Source organism: Pogonomyrmex barbatus, unplaced genomic scaffold (genome assembly GCF_055798465.1).
Source record: "Pogonomyrmex barbatus isolate J1 unplaced genomic scaffold, ASM5579846v1 scaffold18, whole genome shotgun sequence".
NCBI classification, from domain to species: Eukaryota; Metazoa; Arthropoda; class Insecta; order Hymenoptera; family Formicidae; genus Pogonomyrmex; species Pogonomyrmex barbatus.
In genome coordinates, this window is record NW_028297114.1 from 6,070,764 (window position 1) to 6,091,923 (window position 21,160).

Genomic DNA, 21,160 nt, shown 5'->3' on the forward strand with positions numbered 1-21,160 from the left:
CGGAGAAATGGAACATTAATTGTAATAATTGTATAATTTTGAATATATAATTTTTGTTCACATTTTGTAATTAAAATAATTCGTAAATTAAAGAGAAAAGAAATAAAAATATTTATTTTTTTTCCATATAATTAAAAATGAATAAATAAAGAAGAACATTAGAACAAAGGAAATAATGAATTGAAAATATTTGTATAGTGAAAATAATAATTATATTTACATTATTCTCAGTGCTGCCATGATTTTTATATTTCTTATTTTTTTATTTAAAATTTACTATCTTAAAGTGGACAAATGTATATCCATGGAACTTTGCAATATTTTTGCTATTGATGCTGTCAGACTTAATGAAGCATATATACATATATGCTATATATATATAGTATTGCTTACATAATTTATATATTATTTATAATACAATATATAAATTATGAATGTAAAAATTTGTTCATTTGTTCGTGTAGCATAAAAGAGATTTAAAAACCATCAATGATTTGGTTTTAAATTGAAATTTTTTTATTAAAATCAAAATTATATAATTTTTTTAATCTTTATGATATTATCTAATATCTAATATTAATGAAACTTTAAATTTCAAGAATTTGCAACGTTTTGTAACCGGAAGATATAGATATTTCGATACGATATTTTTATTAATTTTCAAACCTATTTGATTGCTCAATATATTTCGAATATATATATATATATTATAATCCAAAAAAACTTGTTTAAATTTTTTCATGTTTTATAACAATGTTTTCCTAGATTTGTAATATTTTACATACCGTCAAAAAAACAAAATATGCAAAAAATATGACAAGGCAATGTAAAACCGTTTGTGAACAAGAATAATAATGTAAATGACAAATATGAATGAATAATCTGCGACTTTTAAATACACAATAATGTATTTAATTTTTTAGCGATAATTTTAATGAATATTATGAAACAGTCATTCATAATAACTTTTTTGACATCCATTCATTATATGTATTTCTTACATTTTGTAATTTTACTATATTGTCTTATATTTTATTGTATATAAGCTAAAAGATGTAGATATATTGTGCCTTTTGTACATTGTATATTTGTATATAAAAATATTTTACATGAATTATTATTACAATGTAGTTTATATATGTATCAATAACAAATAAACACAATATTTAAAAAATATAAGTTGTGCTAATTTATTAATGAAAAACTGATAAATCTGTTATATAATATTAAAAGATATAAATGATAATTCATTAACTACTAATACAAGTATGGTATAAATTTATTTATTTACAGAAGAACACTTAGAAATAAATGTAAAATTTTTGATAATTTTAAAAATTTGTTAAGCTATTTATTTTAACATCAAAGTCGTGAATAAATAAAAGACTCTCTTTTTATATTTACATCAAGATTTCGAAAATTATGTGTATGTTGTGTTGCGTTGATTGATAAATTATTATTATTATCGTTAATGTTAATATATTTTTGGTCATATATTAATTTCCTTTTATATATATATAAATTTTATCCTTTTATATATATATATATATATATATATATATATATATATATATATACACATACATTAATTAAGCAATATATTTAAAAAATGCATTTTGTACGTATACGTTGATTTTATATACTAATAAATGAGTACATCATTCTTTATTGACTTAGTAATTGTTACATTTATTTATATATCTGGTTTTATACAATAGACAATTTTTACAATTTTTTTCTGAAATGCAAATGTGTGTATACATACCGTACAAATACTTTTTTGCACAAAAATATATATAAAATAGATTAATATTTCAATTCTAAAGGATGGAAATAGCGATTTTTCTTTGTCACATATTGGTAATGAGCAATATGTGTTAAATAATACAATACAGAAAATATTTGATTTATAAACATCACATTGGAAATTATTCTACAAGTAATAATAGTAATTTCATATTATTCATTACTATATTCATTACTATTTTCTATATTACAGCTATATTTACATTTTGTTCTAATAATATATAATATCAAAAACGTACAAAAGTAGAAATATAACTTTATTCTTTCAAAAGTTTGCGATATGTTTTCAATTAGGAAAAAGCTTATAGAACTACTAGTTTTTTCCTATACATTTTGGTAATAAAAATTTTAACAAATGATAGCGATAATCGATGTGTATTCAAACTTTAGATTCGTATAATTTTTATTTTTCCTCTCAGCTTGACATACGTCAATTGTTAAACTACAATAAGTATAGACAAAGTACAAATGTTCTCGTGTAATTTTACAGATTTACGTATTATATATTTATAAAGAAATGTGCGTATATAATTTTAAGGAATGTAACAAGTATATTGCAATGTCATTTTTGAAATCTTTTTTTCAAAAGTCTGAAACAAAACTTAGATTTTACTTTTGTTTGTATTATAATGTGTTATATCGCTCGTAAGAAATATCACGTGTAGTTAACTATTACTTTTATAATGTATGATTTTGGTTTTACCTTAGTGTAAAACTACACTTTTGCAATTTGTAATATGAAAGTATAAATATTTATTTTAAATCTTACATTGACTTTTAAACTGGTAGAACATGTGAATTCCACATAACAAGTTTCCTCAACTTGTTATATATTGTTGGAATGTCACAAATGCATGTCACAGATTTATTAAAACTTAACCTATCCTGTGATTGATGTGAACTAATTTTACACGCAAACTTACGTTAAGAGTTATATAATCTTGTCTATTTGATATTAAGCAATTACAAGATATAATGTATAAACAATTAATTTAATTATATATAGAGACAATAAGTTGATATAAAAATTATAAATATTTTGACATATAACAAACAACAACAAGTAAATTTAATTGGTTTTACGTGTTTACATAAATGTCGAAGTAAAATGAAAGAAAAATAATAACATAATTGAAATATAAGCAAATTCTATAAATGTCAAGAAATAGTAAAAAGAATTATCTAGAGATGCAATCACGTGCTTTAACTAATATAATATTATGCTAACTTGGAACAAATTCAGATGTTTTTAATTATGAGATTCATATATGAATTATAGAAAGATCATCATATATTCATACTTATCTCAATATTGCGCGTTTTTTACTTATTGCCTCATTGTAAATACTATATCTGAAAAATGTACATTTTAAAATCATGTAAATTTCATTATTTGAACTTAGCACCACTAATGTCATTCAAGAACAAAAGCGTATAGAATTACGTATTGTCGCTTAATTTCAGATTTATCCCATAACAAAATGTACAAGTAAAATGCTTTTACAAATTAAGAGAATATACAAGTCGTTATTCATTTGTGCACACTGTTAATATTTTCAACAGTGTTCTTAAATCATTGGTATTTTCTGCCGTATTCTCGTTATTATTATATAAAGCTAAAGTATAATAAAGTTTTAATATTGCAAGGCAAATTTGTTCCTTAGAATTGTCATGAGATACGTATGAATCGGCAATGCAAATAAATTAGAGTTCAAATTCTTCGGCAGTGCGCGACAGTCTATGATTATCGATACGCCGACGTTGACTACGTCTTACTGCATCTGCTCTGCGATATGGTTCAGATCTGAGACCAAGAAGAATATCCTCTAGGGCACCATTGTATACTTCATCCTGTTGCAATAGTTTCTTCTCTTGTACTAATCGTGTTTTGTTCTTCAGTTCGTTTATGACAGCATCCTGATAATATATAATAGAATGATAATTATTACAGAAAATATTTCTAAATTATCTTGTAAATTATTGTTATGCAAAGTTTTTCACAATATCAAAATTATATGCTCTGTATATATTTATTAAGTAAATACAAGATGCATTAAAAGTTATTTTATTTAAACCTAAATTGAGAAAAATATAAAATATTTATATTTTAATTATACATAAATTATGTAATTATGTATTAATTATATTATACGATATATATGAAATTTAAATAAAATGAAAATTAAAAAATCGGATGATAGAAAAATTCTCTCAAGCAACATCAATACAAAATATGCTAATTCATACTCCGATGTATTGTTAGTACAATACACGAATACGTGAATTCATATTTTACTTTTATCGAAAAATACGCTTTTAAATGCATATTTAGCATATAGTTTATGTTAAATATGCTATAAAATTTCAAAAATAAACGCATTTATTGATAAAGATATGAATAAGGATCAGGTATGAAGTATGAATTTAGTATATATGTATATGTACGTTTGTGTATGTGCATGGTGCGCTCGCTCATATATACATATACATATACACACATACACACACACACATAAATTATATATACAGGGTGAAACAGATTAGAAATTATTTTAATTTATGTCAAAATAATTATTTATAGAAAAACATAGATGTATTGTTTTAAGATCACATGATTACGATATTGATTCATTCGCAAATGTATTTTTCCATTTTTAAATATACTTAATATCCTCGGTGCATTTAGTAACCTTTTGCGGCACATTATCTGAAAATCACTGTATTAATACAAGGAAGTGAGTGAGAACAGACTTACATGGTGTGAATTGTTTCTACATTGTTATGTTCTGAGTTCCAGTTCATTAAGGTGGCGGTGTAACAAACTCTTGTTCGAGTTACAGCAAAATTTCGATGACTTTAAATCCAAATAAATATGTAACAAATAAAAAAACAGGTTTATAAAATCTATAATGTTTATCTAATGAAATAATTAATTGAAACACGAAAATAATTATAAAACACGTGAGAAATAATCAAAACCAATATTATTGTTCATAATTACCCCTTTAAAATGTCATGCTAATTCACAACATGCACAAAAAAAATTGCTTTTGGTTTTATATCTTCTTTTATAATTATTGAAATCATTTCATTCATTCATTCATTCATTCTCTTTTTTTCTTCCCCTCTTCCCCTCCTCTCTCTCTCTCTCTCTCTCTCTCTCTCTCTCTCTCTCTCTCAATTATTCACATACTCGTATTGCATGCATATATAATATACTTATAATTGTATAATTTTTAATAAACCTTGTGAGTTAAAATTTTAAGAATTTTAGGATAATAACTTAATAGCTTAAATGTAAAAGTAATGTAAATAATTATTTATTTCTCTTAGCTCTTTTATTTAATTTTAATATAAAGATACGAGTATTTATATCTCTAGAATATATTATTAAAATAATTATATTAAATATATAATTTTCATTTGATAAAAAGTAAACAAATCTATACAAAAATAAAAGTCAATCAAGGAAAAAAATTTTTTCTTGATATAAATAATGATTTAAATATGTAAAAAGAAATAATACGATTATGCAAAATTTCATCTTAATCTTTTGAGCACACCAGAGTTTTTTCTTAAACTATGAAAATTTTGCTATAGGAAAATATATATATATATATTTAGAATCTTCCGAGTTTTAATCAATAATAATAAATAATCAATATATAAATACACATATTCTATAAGTGTATTCAAGTATTAGAATTTTCGTCTTAAAATGTTACAGAAAGAATCTATTATTAAAATACTTATCATTAGTTTTGGGACATCTTGCGCGCACACGATGCACACACGCACACACACACGCGCGCACACATGTTAACATATACTATGATATGAAATATGTCATTGATTTGGAAGCAATATCGCGACTTTTTGGATAGATTTTTTTTTTTTTCATTGAATCATGTATAGTGTATTTTTTATTACATTGAATCATGTACAGTGTATTTTTTTATTAGGTTTTTGTGGCCGATCACAAATCTGAAGTCAAAATTGTAAAATATAAAATGAACTTAATGTTATTAAATTAATGATTTTTGTATATGCATCAATCTACATTGAACATGATCTATATTTTTCGTGCATCTACATTTTTCGAATAATTATGAATCTGGAATTAACATTACAAAATTGAAAATACATTCGATATATGATGGGCAAATATTGTAAAATTTAAATTATTGCTTTTATAGCTTTTATAAACAAATATTTATATGAACAGAAATAGATTTTTGAAAATATTCTTAGAATATATAAAAATGCTTTATAGTTATGTATTATGTATTTTATATAATTATAATTGAATATAATTAGAAAATTCTTCAATTATTGAACATTCTATGCATATATAAAAGTAAAAAATCTTTATATAAAAATAATTCATAATTTATTATGAATTATCTATACTATTTCCATTCTTTTTATCTTGAATTTTACTTGAGAAAATCGCAGTGCATAGTTACTCTGAATCATCCTTTGCATGTGTGTATGATTTATTTATTTCCTTTCATAAATTGTAGTGTATGATATCTAATAGATGTTAATTTTAGATGTATCTGTAGCATATTGATGTTGTAGGAGAGAAGTTTAGAGAAATATAAATAAATGATGTAACATATAATTTCAAGAAAAATTGTAATTATTATAGCTATAATAATAAATTATTAATAAATAGATATATATTTAATAAAAGAAAAAGTATCTAAATAATAATAGACAGCAAAAAATATAAATAATAAAAAACATATATTAAGACCTTTGATCGCTCACTACTTCTACTTCAGATTGTAATATCAAAAGTGAGAAAATACATATAATAAAAATTCTTGCAGAATATATTTATATAAAAATATTTGTTAATAAAACATTTACAATCAATTGAATAAAATAGATTAGATTTATAAAATATACTAAGAAATTATCTGTTATGTAATAAGAATTAAATCATTTCTTTCTATATTATTAATTTAACAATTATATAATTGTAAACTACCTTATTTTGTTTTTGGTTATGCCTAATTCATTTCTAGATATGTGGTTACTTATTTATTAATTAACGAAACAAAAAAATTTTCGGTATTTTACAAGTCGGTTCTATCATTATTTATCTATTTAAAATATAATAATAGTAATGAGTGATCATTAGCCTTAAAAGATTATTTTTAAGCTGATATTTCACAAGCATACTTTATAAATATATAAATAATTTAAATGAAAAAAATGTGTTTATTTTGAAATTAATATTCCATAAATGTTATAAGTTTGCACGTGTAAATAAAAGTAAAATATGACATACCTGTTGTTTCTTCTGATTTAATTTATTACGTTTTATAACTTCTTCGGAAGTATTTAAAGCTTCTGCTGCTGCAGCTTCTAATCTACGACGCTGTTCATTTTCTTGATCCGCTGCCTATAAATTCGTATGTTTTGTTATTTAATATATATCATTGCATTTTTAACAAGTTACGATTCAATATAATGTATTAAAAATTTGAATTAACGTACCTTAAATGCTCTCGCGAATCTAACAAGGAGGGAGAAAAAGGTATTGGCATCAGCTTGTCTCGGACTTTCTCCAAAGAATTCAACACATTCTCGGAATGCTTCACTGGCGGTACGTGCATCAAGTTTCAAACGACGTAATTTTTCTTCAGAATTATTCAAAAAGTCACGCAATACCGTATTGTGCTTTTCTTTACCACGCAATTCAAATTCCTTTCGTACAAGATCCATACCTTTTTCTAGTTCATGAACATCAGTCGTAATATTTTCTAGTGAAACTGTAATTAATATGTAGTTTTACAATATAAACATAATATAAATAAAATATTTAAAATAACTAACGAATGGAATGTAAATCAAATTTTATATTAAATGCTTTTTCATTAATGTTTATTTCTATATTTGTTTATATAATTACTGTTTTAATTACCAAAGAGTAAATCTTTTTTACAGTAATTATATTTTTTATAGTTATTATATATTTTTAGTATTAGATTTATTATCTAATTCTATTCGTTAAATATTAACATCTTAATGGATAATCAAATAAAATACCGTACCTGTTGCAGCTTTGTCAATGTACATCAATTCAGATTCAAAATTAATGAGTTCTGGAAACTTAACTCGTATCGTAGCAACAATATAATGTAAAAGGCACATCCTTTTATCAGTCGATTTCGTATCTAATAATGTATCTAAACTTTGTAATTTAAAGCCGTATGCGGGACCTCGTTTGCTACTGTTTAAGTAATTACCAAAAGCAAGAATAATTTCTAATACTGATCTTAATTTCTTTGAACTCTTAACTGAACTGGATGCAGATATCACAGCGTGTATTTGTGGCGTAATGAGATGTAAATTGTCGAAAAAGTTTCCTATATAGTTCATAATTGACAACTTGGTGGATATCCTTTCAACTTTACCGAGTTGCATCAAAAATTTATCTTCTTCTGTTAACAAGTTAACATTTTTCTTCTCTATAATATATTCGCGATAAGCCTTGATCTGAAATTCATTTATGTTATTTATATCTATAAGAAAGCAAACTTTTAATAAATAATGATAAGATTTATTAGATAAACATACTTCTTGATCTGTAGGTACCATACGTTGCAATAATTCGACATTTTCAAGTGAAAGAATTTTCAAGTCAAGGGCATTTACTGCCATTATTACTTTCTCAACTGGCATTTCCATTTTTCGGCGCGATATAGCTAAAAGAGGAAGAAAAATGAGAAATGAGCCTATTTTTATGTATCATGTCAACAAGTGTTATATATTAAGTTTATTTACCAATGTTTCGCAATCTTGTATGTTCCAAAAGTGAGACATTTTCGGGTTTCTTAAATCGTTTACTAGGGAAACTTTGAAGTCCATCGATTTCACTATTACCATTGCTTACATGTCCACTCATACCAATCTTAAATCGTTCTTCAAAGTCAGAGAAGTCGATTTGATTGTGCAGACGATCGTCATCCAATTCATTGAAAATAGTACCTCTCACTTGATTAGGTTTTAGAGCAATCCAATTAAGTGTAGGAAGTTTATATTTTGTTTGGACCTAAATGAGAAAATGTCATTTCATATCAAGAACAATTTCAAAAAAATGTAAGATTAAGAGATGCGATTAAAATTTTTAAGAAATTAAATATAATAATTTTCTTGCTGAAAAATCATTATTCATTTGTTAATTTATTAATAATTAATTTTATCATGAAAGACTATTGTATTTTGTCATTTCACTCGATAATTTTAATGAATATACTCGATCTAAGTATTCAATAGCAGATAATCAGTCAATATTTTTATTCTTGATGCAATGTAATGTGTCACAATATAAATATATACTTTTCGTTTAATAGTCATTGCTCCATTGGGTGCTTGCATCATGCCAGCAGGTGGTGGAGGTATCGGGGCAGGCGGTGGTAACTTATGATCTTCTGGAGAAAGCGGCGCCATAGGAGGAGGCGGTGGACACGGTGGTGGAGGCGGAGGTGGTGGCGCAGGAGTCGCTGGAAGTGCTTGATATTCCGTCGGCGATGATGTCGGAGTAAACGTTTCGGATGTAATGCTATCTGAATTACTGGTCGTGGTACCATTTCGTACACTAGCAGCTGGAAGATCGATAAGTATTTGTAGGAAATCTTGTTTCATCGCTTATTTTACATTTTAGATACTTTAATTTAGAAAGTATAATACCTGATGAGCCTTTTGTAAGTGTTCCCGTGAGAGTTTCAAGCTCAATGATTTTATTTTCCAGGACGCTCTGCCTTCGCGCAGAATCCTGTCTCTGTCTCTTCAAGGCTGCAAGTTCTTCTTCTACTAATCTACGTGCTTCCAATGCCTCGCTATATTCCACTTTGATCGCACCCAATTCCGTTTCCAGTTCCGCCAATTTCGCCAATGATTCTCTTTCTAATTCTGCCATACGATCATGCGCCTACGTCAAATGCAATCAATTATGATAATAAATTAATAACAAAAAATAACACACATATTATATGCTTTAATCTGCTTTTCTTCTCTGTAATAGCTTTATAATGTTATGTAGGAAAAGTTTGTATCACTTACATGACCAAGTTCATCTTCTAATTCTGCTACTTTTTCCAATGCTGCAGTCTTTGTCTCACTATCCTCCATTAAGGCAGCTACATCAAATACGTTATCTAAGTAAGCTGAGATTTGTACCTAAAGAAAAGGATAACACATATGGTAATTTATATAAAAATATAAAGACAAAAAATACAAAACTCACAAAACTACTATTAAGCATAAAATTCCGTCCACTGACCGAAAATGTTAATATTTATTCTTCTGATATACATATATTGTTTCCATTCATTTATTAAAACGTTCATGCATCATTATTGTCATTATCATATCATCATCATCATCATTATCATCATTTTCATCATCATCATGATTATCATCATCACCATCATCATCATTATTATTATTATTATATCTATTTTATTTTTATATCTCGATTTTTAGTTACGCTGTTAATTTATTACACATATGAATAATTAATATCGTCATATATATATATTATAGAGTATCGTTAAAAATTAATTGTATTACATAAATAGAAAAAACTATCAATAGAAAAAACTATCACTCTTTTAATAAAACTATTATTTTTTATAAAATATAGGTGTGATACAATGATATAGTGATGGGAGGGAAGGTCCTATTTGCTTACAAAACGATTACTTACAGTTTCGTTTGCACACATTCTTAATTATATACAGAATGATTGCCTATGGACATTATGTATATATATTTTGCACATATGTATGTATCACATACATAGATTATATTAGATACGAGAAAAAATGTACACAATGCATACATTGTATGCATATCCGGTATTTTCAATGCAAAATGAGATTCGTTATTTTATGTTTTATATCTTAAATAATTTTTCCTTCAGCTCTATCCCACATCATCTAATACTTTGCACGCGTGATGAGTACGATTGCCATTTTTAGAATATTGGTTTGCCGGAGATATGCTCATTCATTGATATATTCAACATATTTAAAGTCATTATTATCATAATGCTCTTTCTAAAGAAAGGTCATGGAAAAATAAGCTTTTCTGCCAGAAATTCTTTTCGAAAACATAGGAAAATAAAATATACGCAAATATATATATAAGGCAGAAATTTTGTCTACTTGAAGTATCTCCTGGATATCTACTTGGATATTATTTTTGGGTTGATTATAGTGTTGTATAGCGATGCTATACTGAACTTCCTTTCCTGAGTAAAATATTTTTGTATCTCTAAAGATAATAGAGAAATTTCAGATGGACAAAACTTGTATATTATCGTTCAAAAAGTTTTCGGAGTATCCAGAAATTGAAGAAGTAATGATATAGTTAATAATTATACAGTTACATAAATTTCTAATTTTTTGCGTATTAATACAGTTTTTCTATTTTATATTTTCTATTTTATATGTACAATATGATCATGTGTCCAATATGATCGTGTGCAATATGCTGAGTGCAATACGATCGTATATGCAATGTATATGTATGTGTAATACAGTCGTACAAAGCTACATGTGCGCAATAATATTTGTAGGCAATCTCTTTGTGTACAATTGAAAATATGTGTAATGCAATATATACAAATAAAATTATAGACAATTGATTTATAGATAGGGTACAGATGTATTTATTTGAAATTTCTCAAGCGATTTGGTCACCCTATTTATAGATAAATTGATCCCTCCCAATAAAATTTGCAATAACGGACCATTATCAAGTGACAAAAATGTGATAAAAAGAAAAACAAAAAATTTCAACCTTATTTTTCCTTCTAATAGAATTGACTAGAAAACGCACACATTTACATTTATATTCTCAACTTTTCTACAGTATGCATACACACATTTACTTATATTCATACTGCTACACCCATACACATTTCTTCACAAATTCCATCTTCTCCTTGCATGCACACATGTGTGCGTACGCGCCTCTACACGTCTGTCCGTACTCCGCGCACGCACACGTACAAAAATATTTGTATAAATATTTACATATTAAAATCAATGTATATATTATTTATTAAAATTTTATAAATATTCATCCAATTTACTAACCTGCAAATCTTCGCTTTCTGTGTGTCTAAGCTTCTCAAGATATTCATCTAATCCAAGTTTCGTAAATTCGTACTGTAGATGGACTCTGAAATTCATATCCTCGACCGAATGTACGACAATATTGACAAATTGCATACAAGCAACCATAAATTCTATATGGAAGCTATCGTATTGCGTAAAATATGCCATAAGTGTCGTAAATCTTCTTCTTTCGGAGCAGATTTCTTTGAAGTTATCGAACGCTGATAAAATAATCTCATGACCACCTTTTACTAGGCAGATTGCAGCGAGAAGTTCCAATACCAAAGCTTTCGTTCTAAAAAAACAATACATTTGTTGCAATAATGATACTTCGATAGTTAAACTACTGATACAAACGATTATTCAAAATAATGTTTAACATATGTATAAGAAAATAAACTAAATAATAACCTTTTTAAGATGTGATTAAAGGAGGATGTGATAAGGAGTTGCAATAATTTGAATGAAAATAAATGATTGAATTCCCAACGCATTATTCGTAAGTTTACAATGTCATGGATTTTCTGTTGAAATAAACAATAGCTAATAGATAATGCATAACTCACCTCAGACTCTTATGGATTAAACTTAATGCAATGCAGTTGATAGCTTCTCTATGTTGAATAACCATGTTGAATCCATACTGTAAATAAATCGATATATTTTATTATACAAAAATATGATGCGTTTATATGTAAGTCCATGAATGTACATAATATATTAAAATATATTAACATCTTTTAAATAGAGAATATACAAAAAAATGTCTATTTTACAAAAAATTTTGAATTTTTAAAGCAAAAAGATTTTAATCTAAAAATTTATTTTCGGTAAAAATATTCATGAATCACTTTTAAAATAAAATATAAAAGAATCCAATTAAGTTGAGAGTAGTACATAAAATAATACATGTTCATTTAATTTTGATTTAATTTGAAAATATACAAGTTTATGCAAAACTTATAAGAATTTACATTCATAATTTACAGGATCTGTTTCTCTATAATTACAATAATAAATACATAATAATCTCAGAGTAATTTTTTTGTGTTTTACAAATACAGGATATCTTAAAGCTACTTGTTCTAGAATTGTTCATTTACCTTATTATTCATGATGGCACGCATGCATAGTATACAAACATGAATATCATCCTTTGCTTCACCCATATTTAAACGTGCTACATGTCGAGATCTTCTTTTAACTCCAGGACTATCTTTAAGTTCATGAAGAGACGGTCTTAGGCATCCGTTGTTTAATGTTGACATATCGCCGGTACCCGCTGCGTTTATTATTATTGATTATTTTCTTATTTATGATAATTCAGTCTATTATAAGAGTACTAACATTTATTTTTTAAAAATATATTAGAAAAATTTTATTCTAATGATTTTTATTATAGTGTTCAAAAAAGACATCTCGATTTATTTAGCAGGATGATGTTTTTGAAAAAGTTTCAGACAAAAGTTGTAAGATTTAAAGAGATCTGATATACTGAACTGTTTATTCGTATTACATAGTTTATAGATAGAAATGTCTTGTGCTTATTATCAAATTTTCTAACAAACTAGTGTGCGATAAATATAATTTATCTCATAATTATCTAATACGCTACGATAGATTTTCAGATTTTTTTCTTTTGATTTCTTAGTCAATTACTTACTAGTTTGTAGTTTTTCCTCCGAACTTGTGTGACATTCTAAGAGCCTCTGTTCATGCCGCATCATTAATAATCTGAAGCTGAGATAGTCTATCAAAGCATCCAAGCCTTGATTTTCTTCGTCCAAGAACTCTCTCACCCATCTATAATATTATTCAGCTCAGAATATAGGTTTTCGAAAAGCTGATATTATGATAAATGAAACTTGAAGTCTACTAGTAAGATTACTTACATAATTAACGACTAATATTTAACTAATATTAACTAATATTAACTAATATATAACGATTGATTAACTATATAACTACGTACAAAAAATGTATAATATAAATGTATAATATAAGTAGATATAATTTCAATCTTTTTTTCTTTTTCTTAATCTATATCTCAAATTACAAAAATTAATGTAACAAAAATTTTAAATTGCAAGAGTTCAAATTCATTTACTTAAAAATTAGAGCTATCAATTATAGACAACATTTAAGGGAAAAATACCAAAATCGCAATTAATCAAAATAAATAATAAGTTTGTTTTAAATATTTTTGATAGAATTAATTAAATTAATAATTGGTAAATAAATTATGATAATTAAATAATATCTAGAGTGACTTACTCGATGTGATTTGTGCGTAAGGATATCTCCAAGTCTCGTAATACTTGTGTTGATGTAGATTCTCCGACCATTTTTCTTTTCTGGAAGAACATAAGGAAACGATACGACTGTATAATCATTAGTATCCGTTTGATAATTTCTTGCAGACAGATATATAATTATTATCTTAAAGAAGGTTTATATAAAGAAAAACAATCAAAATTATACCAATCATGTTACACATTTAATGTTAAGTATTATGGATTGATATACGTTAATAGACTAACATGTAATTATCAAACAATTACATTTACGCTCGTTAAATAGTAATGAGTATATGCATGTATTGGTAATGAGTATCAAGCATGTATTTAAAATAAATACTGTTCCTGTCATTTTGGAATTTATTCAGAATGGCTGACTGAGATCTTTGAAATTTGAAGTGAAGAAGCTTAAGTCTCAGCAGCAGTTGTTTACAGCGGAGATGTGCGCGGCGGACGAATTCTTACACGACGTAATTGGTCGCATTCAGCAGAAAAAAAATAGCCTAATAAGCACTTTGCGATGATTAGGGATTATACTTTTAGATCTAGAGAAATAGTTCTATTTCAGCACAGATCTAAAAGAATAATTCAATTCAACAGTATAACGCTTACTAAACTGCTTTTTCTGCTAAATGTAGTCAATGTTTATTTTACAATTGTTGATTATTTCAGATTAAATAAATTATATTGTCATATGTATAAAAACTTAAACATACATAAAATGATCTCAAAATATTTAAAAAAATGTAAAAAATATAAAAAATTGTTAAAAAAAAAAAAAAATAAAACAACGTACTCGATGGCTTCGTGATGCCGTAGGATCCAGATAAGTGCGTAACTTCGCTAGATAATGGGACGGTGGGTCTTTAGCTTGTACTCTTTCCTGCAAACATAAATATTTTGTTGTGAACTTAAATATAACTTGAGTATATAATTATAAGTCTCAATTAATATAATATTACAAAGTTTTTCAATAAAAACAATATAACATTTATTACAATTTTATCTTGAAATTATCATAAATAAAATAAAAAAATATATTTACTTGATCGCATATAATATCCCATTTTTTTTCGTTATCATATTGCTTCAAGAGTTTTGCTTTATCTGGAGGTAAGTCCATAGACGCCTGTAACATAAAGCAATATATCACTTTAATATCGATATCAAATCGATGCAAATTCTATTTTCTCAATTCTGAGAGGAGTAGAACGTGAAGAATCATAATTTATGTAAAATAATTTGCAAATACATGATATATGGAAGCAATTTTAAAGTTATCAAAACATAATTGCGAGATTATTATCAGTGATAAATTGAATAATATTTATTGAGTATTTTTGTGCACGTGACAGTGTTCCATGCATGAAGGGAAAAATCGCATGAATGTTTAAACATTTCTATTATACCTCAATAAAACCCCAATCACAAATCAAATTCGCATCTATAAAAAAAAATCTTTCGGAAATTCAATATTTTTACTTTTTTCGGTACTCTGTATGTAATATTTCGCAAAAATAATATCCTCAGAATATTACTGTAACATTCCTAGAACATTCTCAGAATATTCTGAGAACATTATTTTAACATTTTAACATAACATAAATATAACACAAAAATAAAATATTATAATAGTAATATAACTATACAAATATATAACTTTTATGTTATATATTTGTTATATTTTGTATTTGCTAGGGGATTTAGCAAACTTATACCATGATTTATATTTATTAATTTATTTCATTATCGATTCAAGCTGATTATAATGCAGTATATTCATATTTCATTTACTATAAAAGAAACATACAGGATCATTCTTATGTATAATATAAAATTATAGAGGAAGGCTCTCTTTATTTTTTCAATACAATAAATCGAAATCAATTGGTCCTCTCCAAAAAGTTCTGATACCAATATTGTGAAAACCGTGTCTATAAGCCCAGATCTTCTCCAAGTTTTCACGATCTTATTTGAAGTACAACTGTGAAACAACAGTGTCTCGCAAACGTGAATGAGAGAAAGTGGTGATCTAAAAGTAAGTGATAACGTCATGATGCACCCAACCGCGATGACATCATCTCATGAGCTTACACATATCTCACATGTGTAGCCTACGGTTTCCCTTTTTCTTTCTTTGCTCATTTCTTCCTGTTGAGAAAAGAGGGGAAGAAGCAAAGAGAAAGAGAGATACTAGAAAGAGAAACAGAAGAGGATTCTCTCGTAAATAATATAAAATTTACAAGATGCATTTGGCAAATATATTAATTATAAACTAAAATTATAAAATTAAGGTATCAACTTATTTTAACGGCAAAAAATTGATCTTTAGAAATTTTTTTTAAAAGAATATTGGAATAATTGATTTTTCTAATGATTTATATATATTTCTATTAAAATTTTGAGAAGATGTTAACATTTTTTATTTTCTTTTGTTAGTTATCAACCTCTCAGCATATCGTTTAAAAAAATGTAATATCTATGGCAACCATGCTACTTTTTGTATTTATCCGAAATGTAAATCTTTGATTTAATTTATGTAAAATATTTATGGAATAGTGAACTTAACTTTTTCATAAAATATTAAAAACTATTAAAGGAACGGCATTTTAAGATAATTTATATCTATAAATTCGGAGCAATTGCTTATATTGCAAACTATATACGTGTCATTACTTTTGATGGATTTAAAACGCAGCAGCTTAAAACAATAATTAAATTTATTGCTCTTAATAAATCGACAATTAAATTTATGAACTCGATTAACCCCCTCGATCCCCCCTTCAAAAAATTCTTATCATGAAAAGTATCATCTCAGCTAGAAATTGAATCTGAATCACCAATTCCAAATGGGTTTTATCTTTCAATCATTGAGACATGTGATGATATTTATCACGACAATGAAATAACTTGAACAACATGTCATTTTTGAAATAAAAAAATAATTAATTTTATCTTTTATATTTAAAGAATTTTTAATTTTGTTTTACAAATGCATTTGTAGACATTATATAGTTATACAAATGTTAAAATAGATAGTGAATTTCCATATCGCTTTAAAATTTCTGTTATAATATTGTATTAAAATTTTTAAAATAACATTTTGCCAAGAATTATTGTATTACATTTCCTATTATACTGTGTACCGTGTTTATAAAATCATTTATTATCCCTTTCAAAATCTTTGACATAAATATATTATTAAAATATTTTCTAAAAATATGTTAAATCCAAGTATAATTTTATCAATAAAATATAAGAAATAAGAGACTAAAATAATTAATGTTCTCATCAAATTATTATTAAAAATATGTGTCATTAATATAAGTAAGTTTCCCTTAAATATATAAAGTTTCCTTTAAAAAAAATTAAATCAGCTGATTTGCCTAAGAAATTTCACGATCAACCAGCCAAAATTTAAGCGCCATTAGTAGTAGCCAAGTATCCCTCAACTGATACTCTTTTATTTTCTGTCCAAAAATAGCTCAATTCGCACGTGCACGCCATTTGGCCATGAGCCATTTCGTGGAACATAGATTTACTCTCTTGCTTTTCTTTATCCTTCTCATGTGAAACAAATTCTGACTGGTCAATGGTGTTAATGATGTCAGTTATACCTGAGATCTCCGTCGTTGCATATGATGACAAGGAGATTTGTGAAGTTAATGATATTTAAATATAAAAAAAAGAACAAACAATGCACTCCTATAGTTTCATAATTCCTCAAAAATTAAAAAAGTTCTTCATTATATGAAAAAATTAAAAATAGCTTGTTAACTTCACGAATCTAGCATGACCCCTTCCCCAAGAAAACAATAAATATTATTACTTTTAACAACAATTTCCATTAGTTTTATTCGAATTCTAACATTATATGCTACGATAAATTTTTTAATTCTGATACTAAAACGAATAACAAAATCGAATTTTGCCATATTTCGAAAGTTATTCTGAATATTTTAATATCAAATTCGACTGAGCAATAAATTCTTTTAGTGTCTCTTTAAATTGTCATTAAGCTGCCCATTATCGTATAAAATATATAGGCGTATCAAATAACAATAAAATAATTTGTTGCTAATTTGTTGCTCTAACGCAAAAAACGCAAAAATATTTCAGAAATTCAATATTTTTGTTTCTGGATTTGATTGTAAAATACTCTACAGATAATAATAGTTCACAAAAATATTGAATTTTTGAAATATTTTTGCACTATATGGAGCAATAATTAACAATAAATTCTGGTGCGTTTGTTTTTTTTTTATATGACATTTCTTAGATATCTTAGATATTTTTATATGACATTTCTTAGATTTCTTAGATATTTCTTTCATTAGAAAGTGTTCATCTTAATAAAGTTGATTCCCTCAATTTTGAACTCGATTTCTTGTTAACGTCTGGACTAATCAAATTCAGAATAAAACAATAAATTAGCAGAAATAGCATTAAATTTTTTAATAGGTGTGAAATCAGCAATTTACAATTTAGGGTTCCAGTTTAATAAGTTATAAATTACAATTTGAATAAATGGCCAAGAACGAACTTTATTTTTCGTTAAGACAGATAAATTTGCTTGTGTAATCTTTTTTTTAGAAACGTTTGTTGATGTTTTTGTAGTTCTTTTCGTTTCGTTTGTAATCGAACTATTCGAAAGTTTGAATAGTTCGATTACAAACAAACTGTCGCAAAGCAGCTTTATCTTCAAAGCATTTCGAGAATTCTATTTCTCATTTTCAAGGATAACATTCAAAAGAAAACATTTTTAAATTACTATAGTTACAGGAACTGGAGCTAGAAATAATCATTATGATTGTAACAATCAGTACCATTCTACAATAAATCATAAGTCAGAAAATAAGAATTGACTAATCATAGTCGAGTATTCTTATTATATTCAATCTGGTCAATTCTTAGTTTCTGACTTTTGATCTATTACTAATAGCTTATTATAGAAAGCCTATAATGCATCGTCTAAAATAGAGAAACAGATCTTAAGCCGTAAGAAATTGACCAATCATCGGTTTACAGAAGAATACTTGATTATGTTTGGTCAATTTCTTATGACTCAAGATTTATTTCTCTATTGTAGACGACGTACAATGCGTCTTAGAACATTACTCAATAATTCAATCTTGAAATAAGAACGAATTATGAATATCCTTAAGACTTTTGCCTGGATACTGATCATGTAACTTTTTTCCTAGGACGGAAACATAAAAAGTAAAAAATTTTTACTATTGGACATAATAGAAAAAATTTTTACTTTTTATGTTTGTCTAGAGGAAAAATTACATTATCAGTGCCCGGAAATGTTTTTATCTTTATGTGGTTATCTTATTTTTTTTGAGATACTTGTCTGTGTCTTGAAATGAGACACTTTGTAACTGTGTGAAATGTTTGTGCACTTTTACATTTCAATAAATATTATGTATATCAGTGTTAAATATGCACATTAAATGTGCAATTTAATATTTAAATAGGAATTATTTTAAACCACAAAAAGTAAAGATAAAACGTAATTATTTATATACAAAAATAAAATAATTTTCAATTTATATTATGTATCATATACACAAATATTTCCCGATTATTATAAAAAATAAGTAGCATATATAAATATTCGTTATAATATGTAATATTAGAGTTTAGTTAATATCAAAACAATCAATTTTTTTTTATAAGATCGATTTCTATATCAACAGCGCATAATTTTCAAACGCAAATTTTATAAACGATTTATAAACGACGTATAAAAAAAACGAGGATAAGAACTTCATTTCGACATTCCGAATATCCGAATAAAATCTCTGGATCTTGGTAAGATGATCGCCAAGACTATGACAGATCTGATATCGTCTATCCATGATTATTGGAAACGAAGGAAAAAGTGATGTGGCACTTATACTCACCAGTACTTTGGTAAAGCGCCTCTCGAGCTCGACGGCGTCCGGCATCGGTTGTCTTGGTACGCTACGCATGCTTCCGCTACGCGTGTGAGGTCCGCCCAGGCTACCCATGCCCAAGTTGGATTGACACGAGTGATGAGGTACACTGGCCTTGACATTACCCACGAAAATTTCGCGTACACCATCATTCTCATCGCTGCGGCTCTGTATGAGACCCATATCTCCTCCTTTGCACTTGTCGCGCCGATGAATATCGCGAACGGAAATTTTTGAGAAATGCCTCGACTCGCGCCGCTGTTAGATCGCCCGACGCAGCATGGCGCGATGAGAGATGAGAGATGTGATCACAATGACACACACATATGCGCGCACGCAATACACGCGCGAGGTACGCTACATATCAATACACACACACATCATGTACACATACACACACACGCGCGCGCGCGCGCACACACACCAAATATCACAAGCGTATAGCGGCGTATCATCACATGCGCATTACGAAGAAACGTCAACAACGGGCGTGAATGCGTTGATGCATCCTTTAAATCTCGCCGTCTCGCCGAAGCGACGGATAATTTCACTTAGGAGAAACGGTGGTGAATGAGCGAGATGAACCGGTCCGTATTGGAATGTGCAACAGGTATCGCTGAGCAGTTATACATCGCGAATGCCGAAACTTCCGCGTAACGCGCACAGAACAGCTCTCCACCACGTATACCCCACTGCACGGCAGTATAGACATGGAGCATTCACCGCGTTTAGTCGATGAAACATGCGCAATACATGCATTACGAAAGCTTGCGCGATCGCAGACGCGACGCCATCTGACATATTTACTATACAACGTCTACCATGGTGCCATTCTTCAGTTAGCGCGAAACTCAAAAGTCGAGTATATTTATATGCCAATAATTGATTTTTACATTGGACATCAATGAAATATTATTAAAGATTACTGATATGTATGCGTGAATTGTGTTGATGTTCACTTTCTACTTCAAAAATT

At 27.0% G+C, this 21,160-nt stretch overlaps 1 protein-coding gene across 3 annotated transcripts; it reads right to left on the reverse strand.

Annotated features, from left to right (window-relative positions):
* Positions 1–1,661: 1,661 nt before the first annotated feature.
* Positions 1,662–20,937, reverse strand: Frl (formin-like protein). Of its 3 annotated transcripts, XM_011646237.3 has the most exons (18): positions 20,152–20,937; positions 15,288–15,371; positions 15,039–15,125; positions 14,220–14,326; positions 13,609–13,748; positions 13,049–13,227; positions 12,512–12,588; positions 11,925–12,240; positions 9,883–9,999; positions 9,511–9,751; positions 9,160–9,425; positions 8,605–8,872; positions 8,398–8,525; positions 7,872–8,316; positions 7,315–7,589; positions 7,106–7,219; positions 4,562–4,660; positions 3,644–3,723 (listed from the first exon to the last, which is right to left on the reverse strand). In XM_011646237.3, the coding sequence occupies exons 1-17, from the start codon at positions 20,365–20,367 to the stop codon at positions 4,586–4,588; spliced, it is 3,135 nt and encodes a 1,044-aa protein (XP_011644539.1). In that variant the 5' UTR covers positions 20,368–20,937; the 3' UTR covers positions 3,644–3,723; positions 4,562–4,585. The 3 variants fall into 3 exon arrangements, with proteins under 3 accessions (XP_011644536.1, XP_011644537.1, XP_011644539.1); XM_011646234.3 differs by lacking the exon at positions 4,562–4,660 and having other exon boundaries at positions 1,662–3,723; positions 20,152–20,934; XM_011646235.3 differs by lacking the exon at positions 4,562–4,660 and having other exon boundaries at positions 1,662–3,723; positions 14,220–14,299; positions 20,152–20,933.
* Between the last annotated feature and the right edge of the window lie 223 nt (positions 20,938–21,160).

Bases quoted from the DNA above. Each gene is read 5' to 3' on its own strand.
- Frl (XM_011646234.3), bottom strand. From the start codon at position 20,367: ATGGGTCTCATACAGAGCCGCAGCGATGAGAATGATGGTGTACGCGAA. The intron at 8,873-9,159 runs GTATATATTTAT...TTTCTCATTTAG, and splicing joins CAATGACTATTAAACGAAAA to GTCCAAACAAAATATAAACT. The intron at 8,317-8,397 runs GTATGTTTATCT...AATGAATTTCAG, and splicing joins TGGTACCTACAGATCAAGAA to ATCAAGGCTTATCGCGAATA.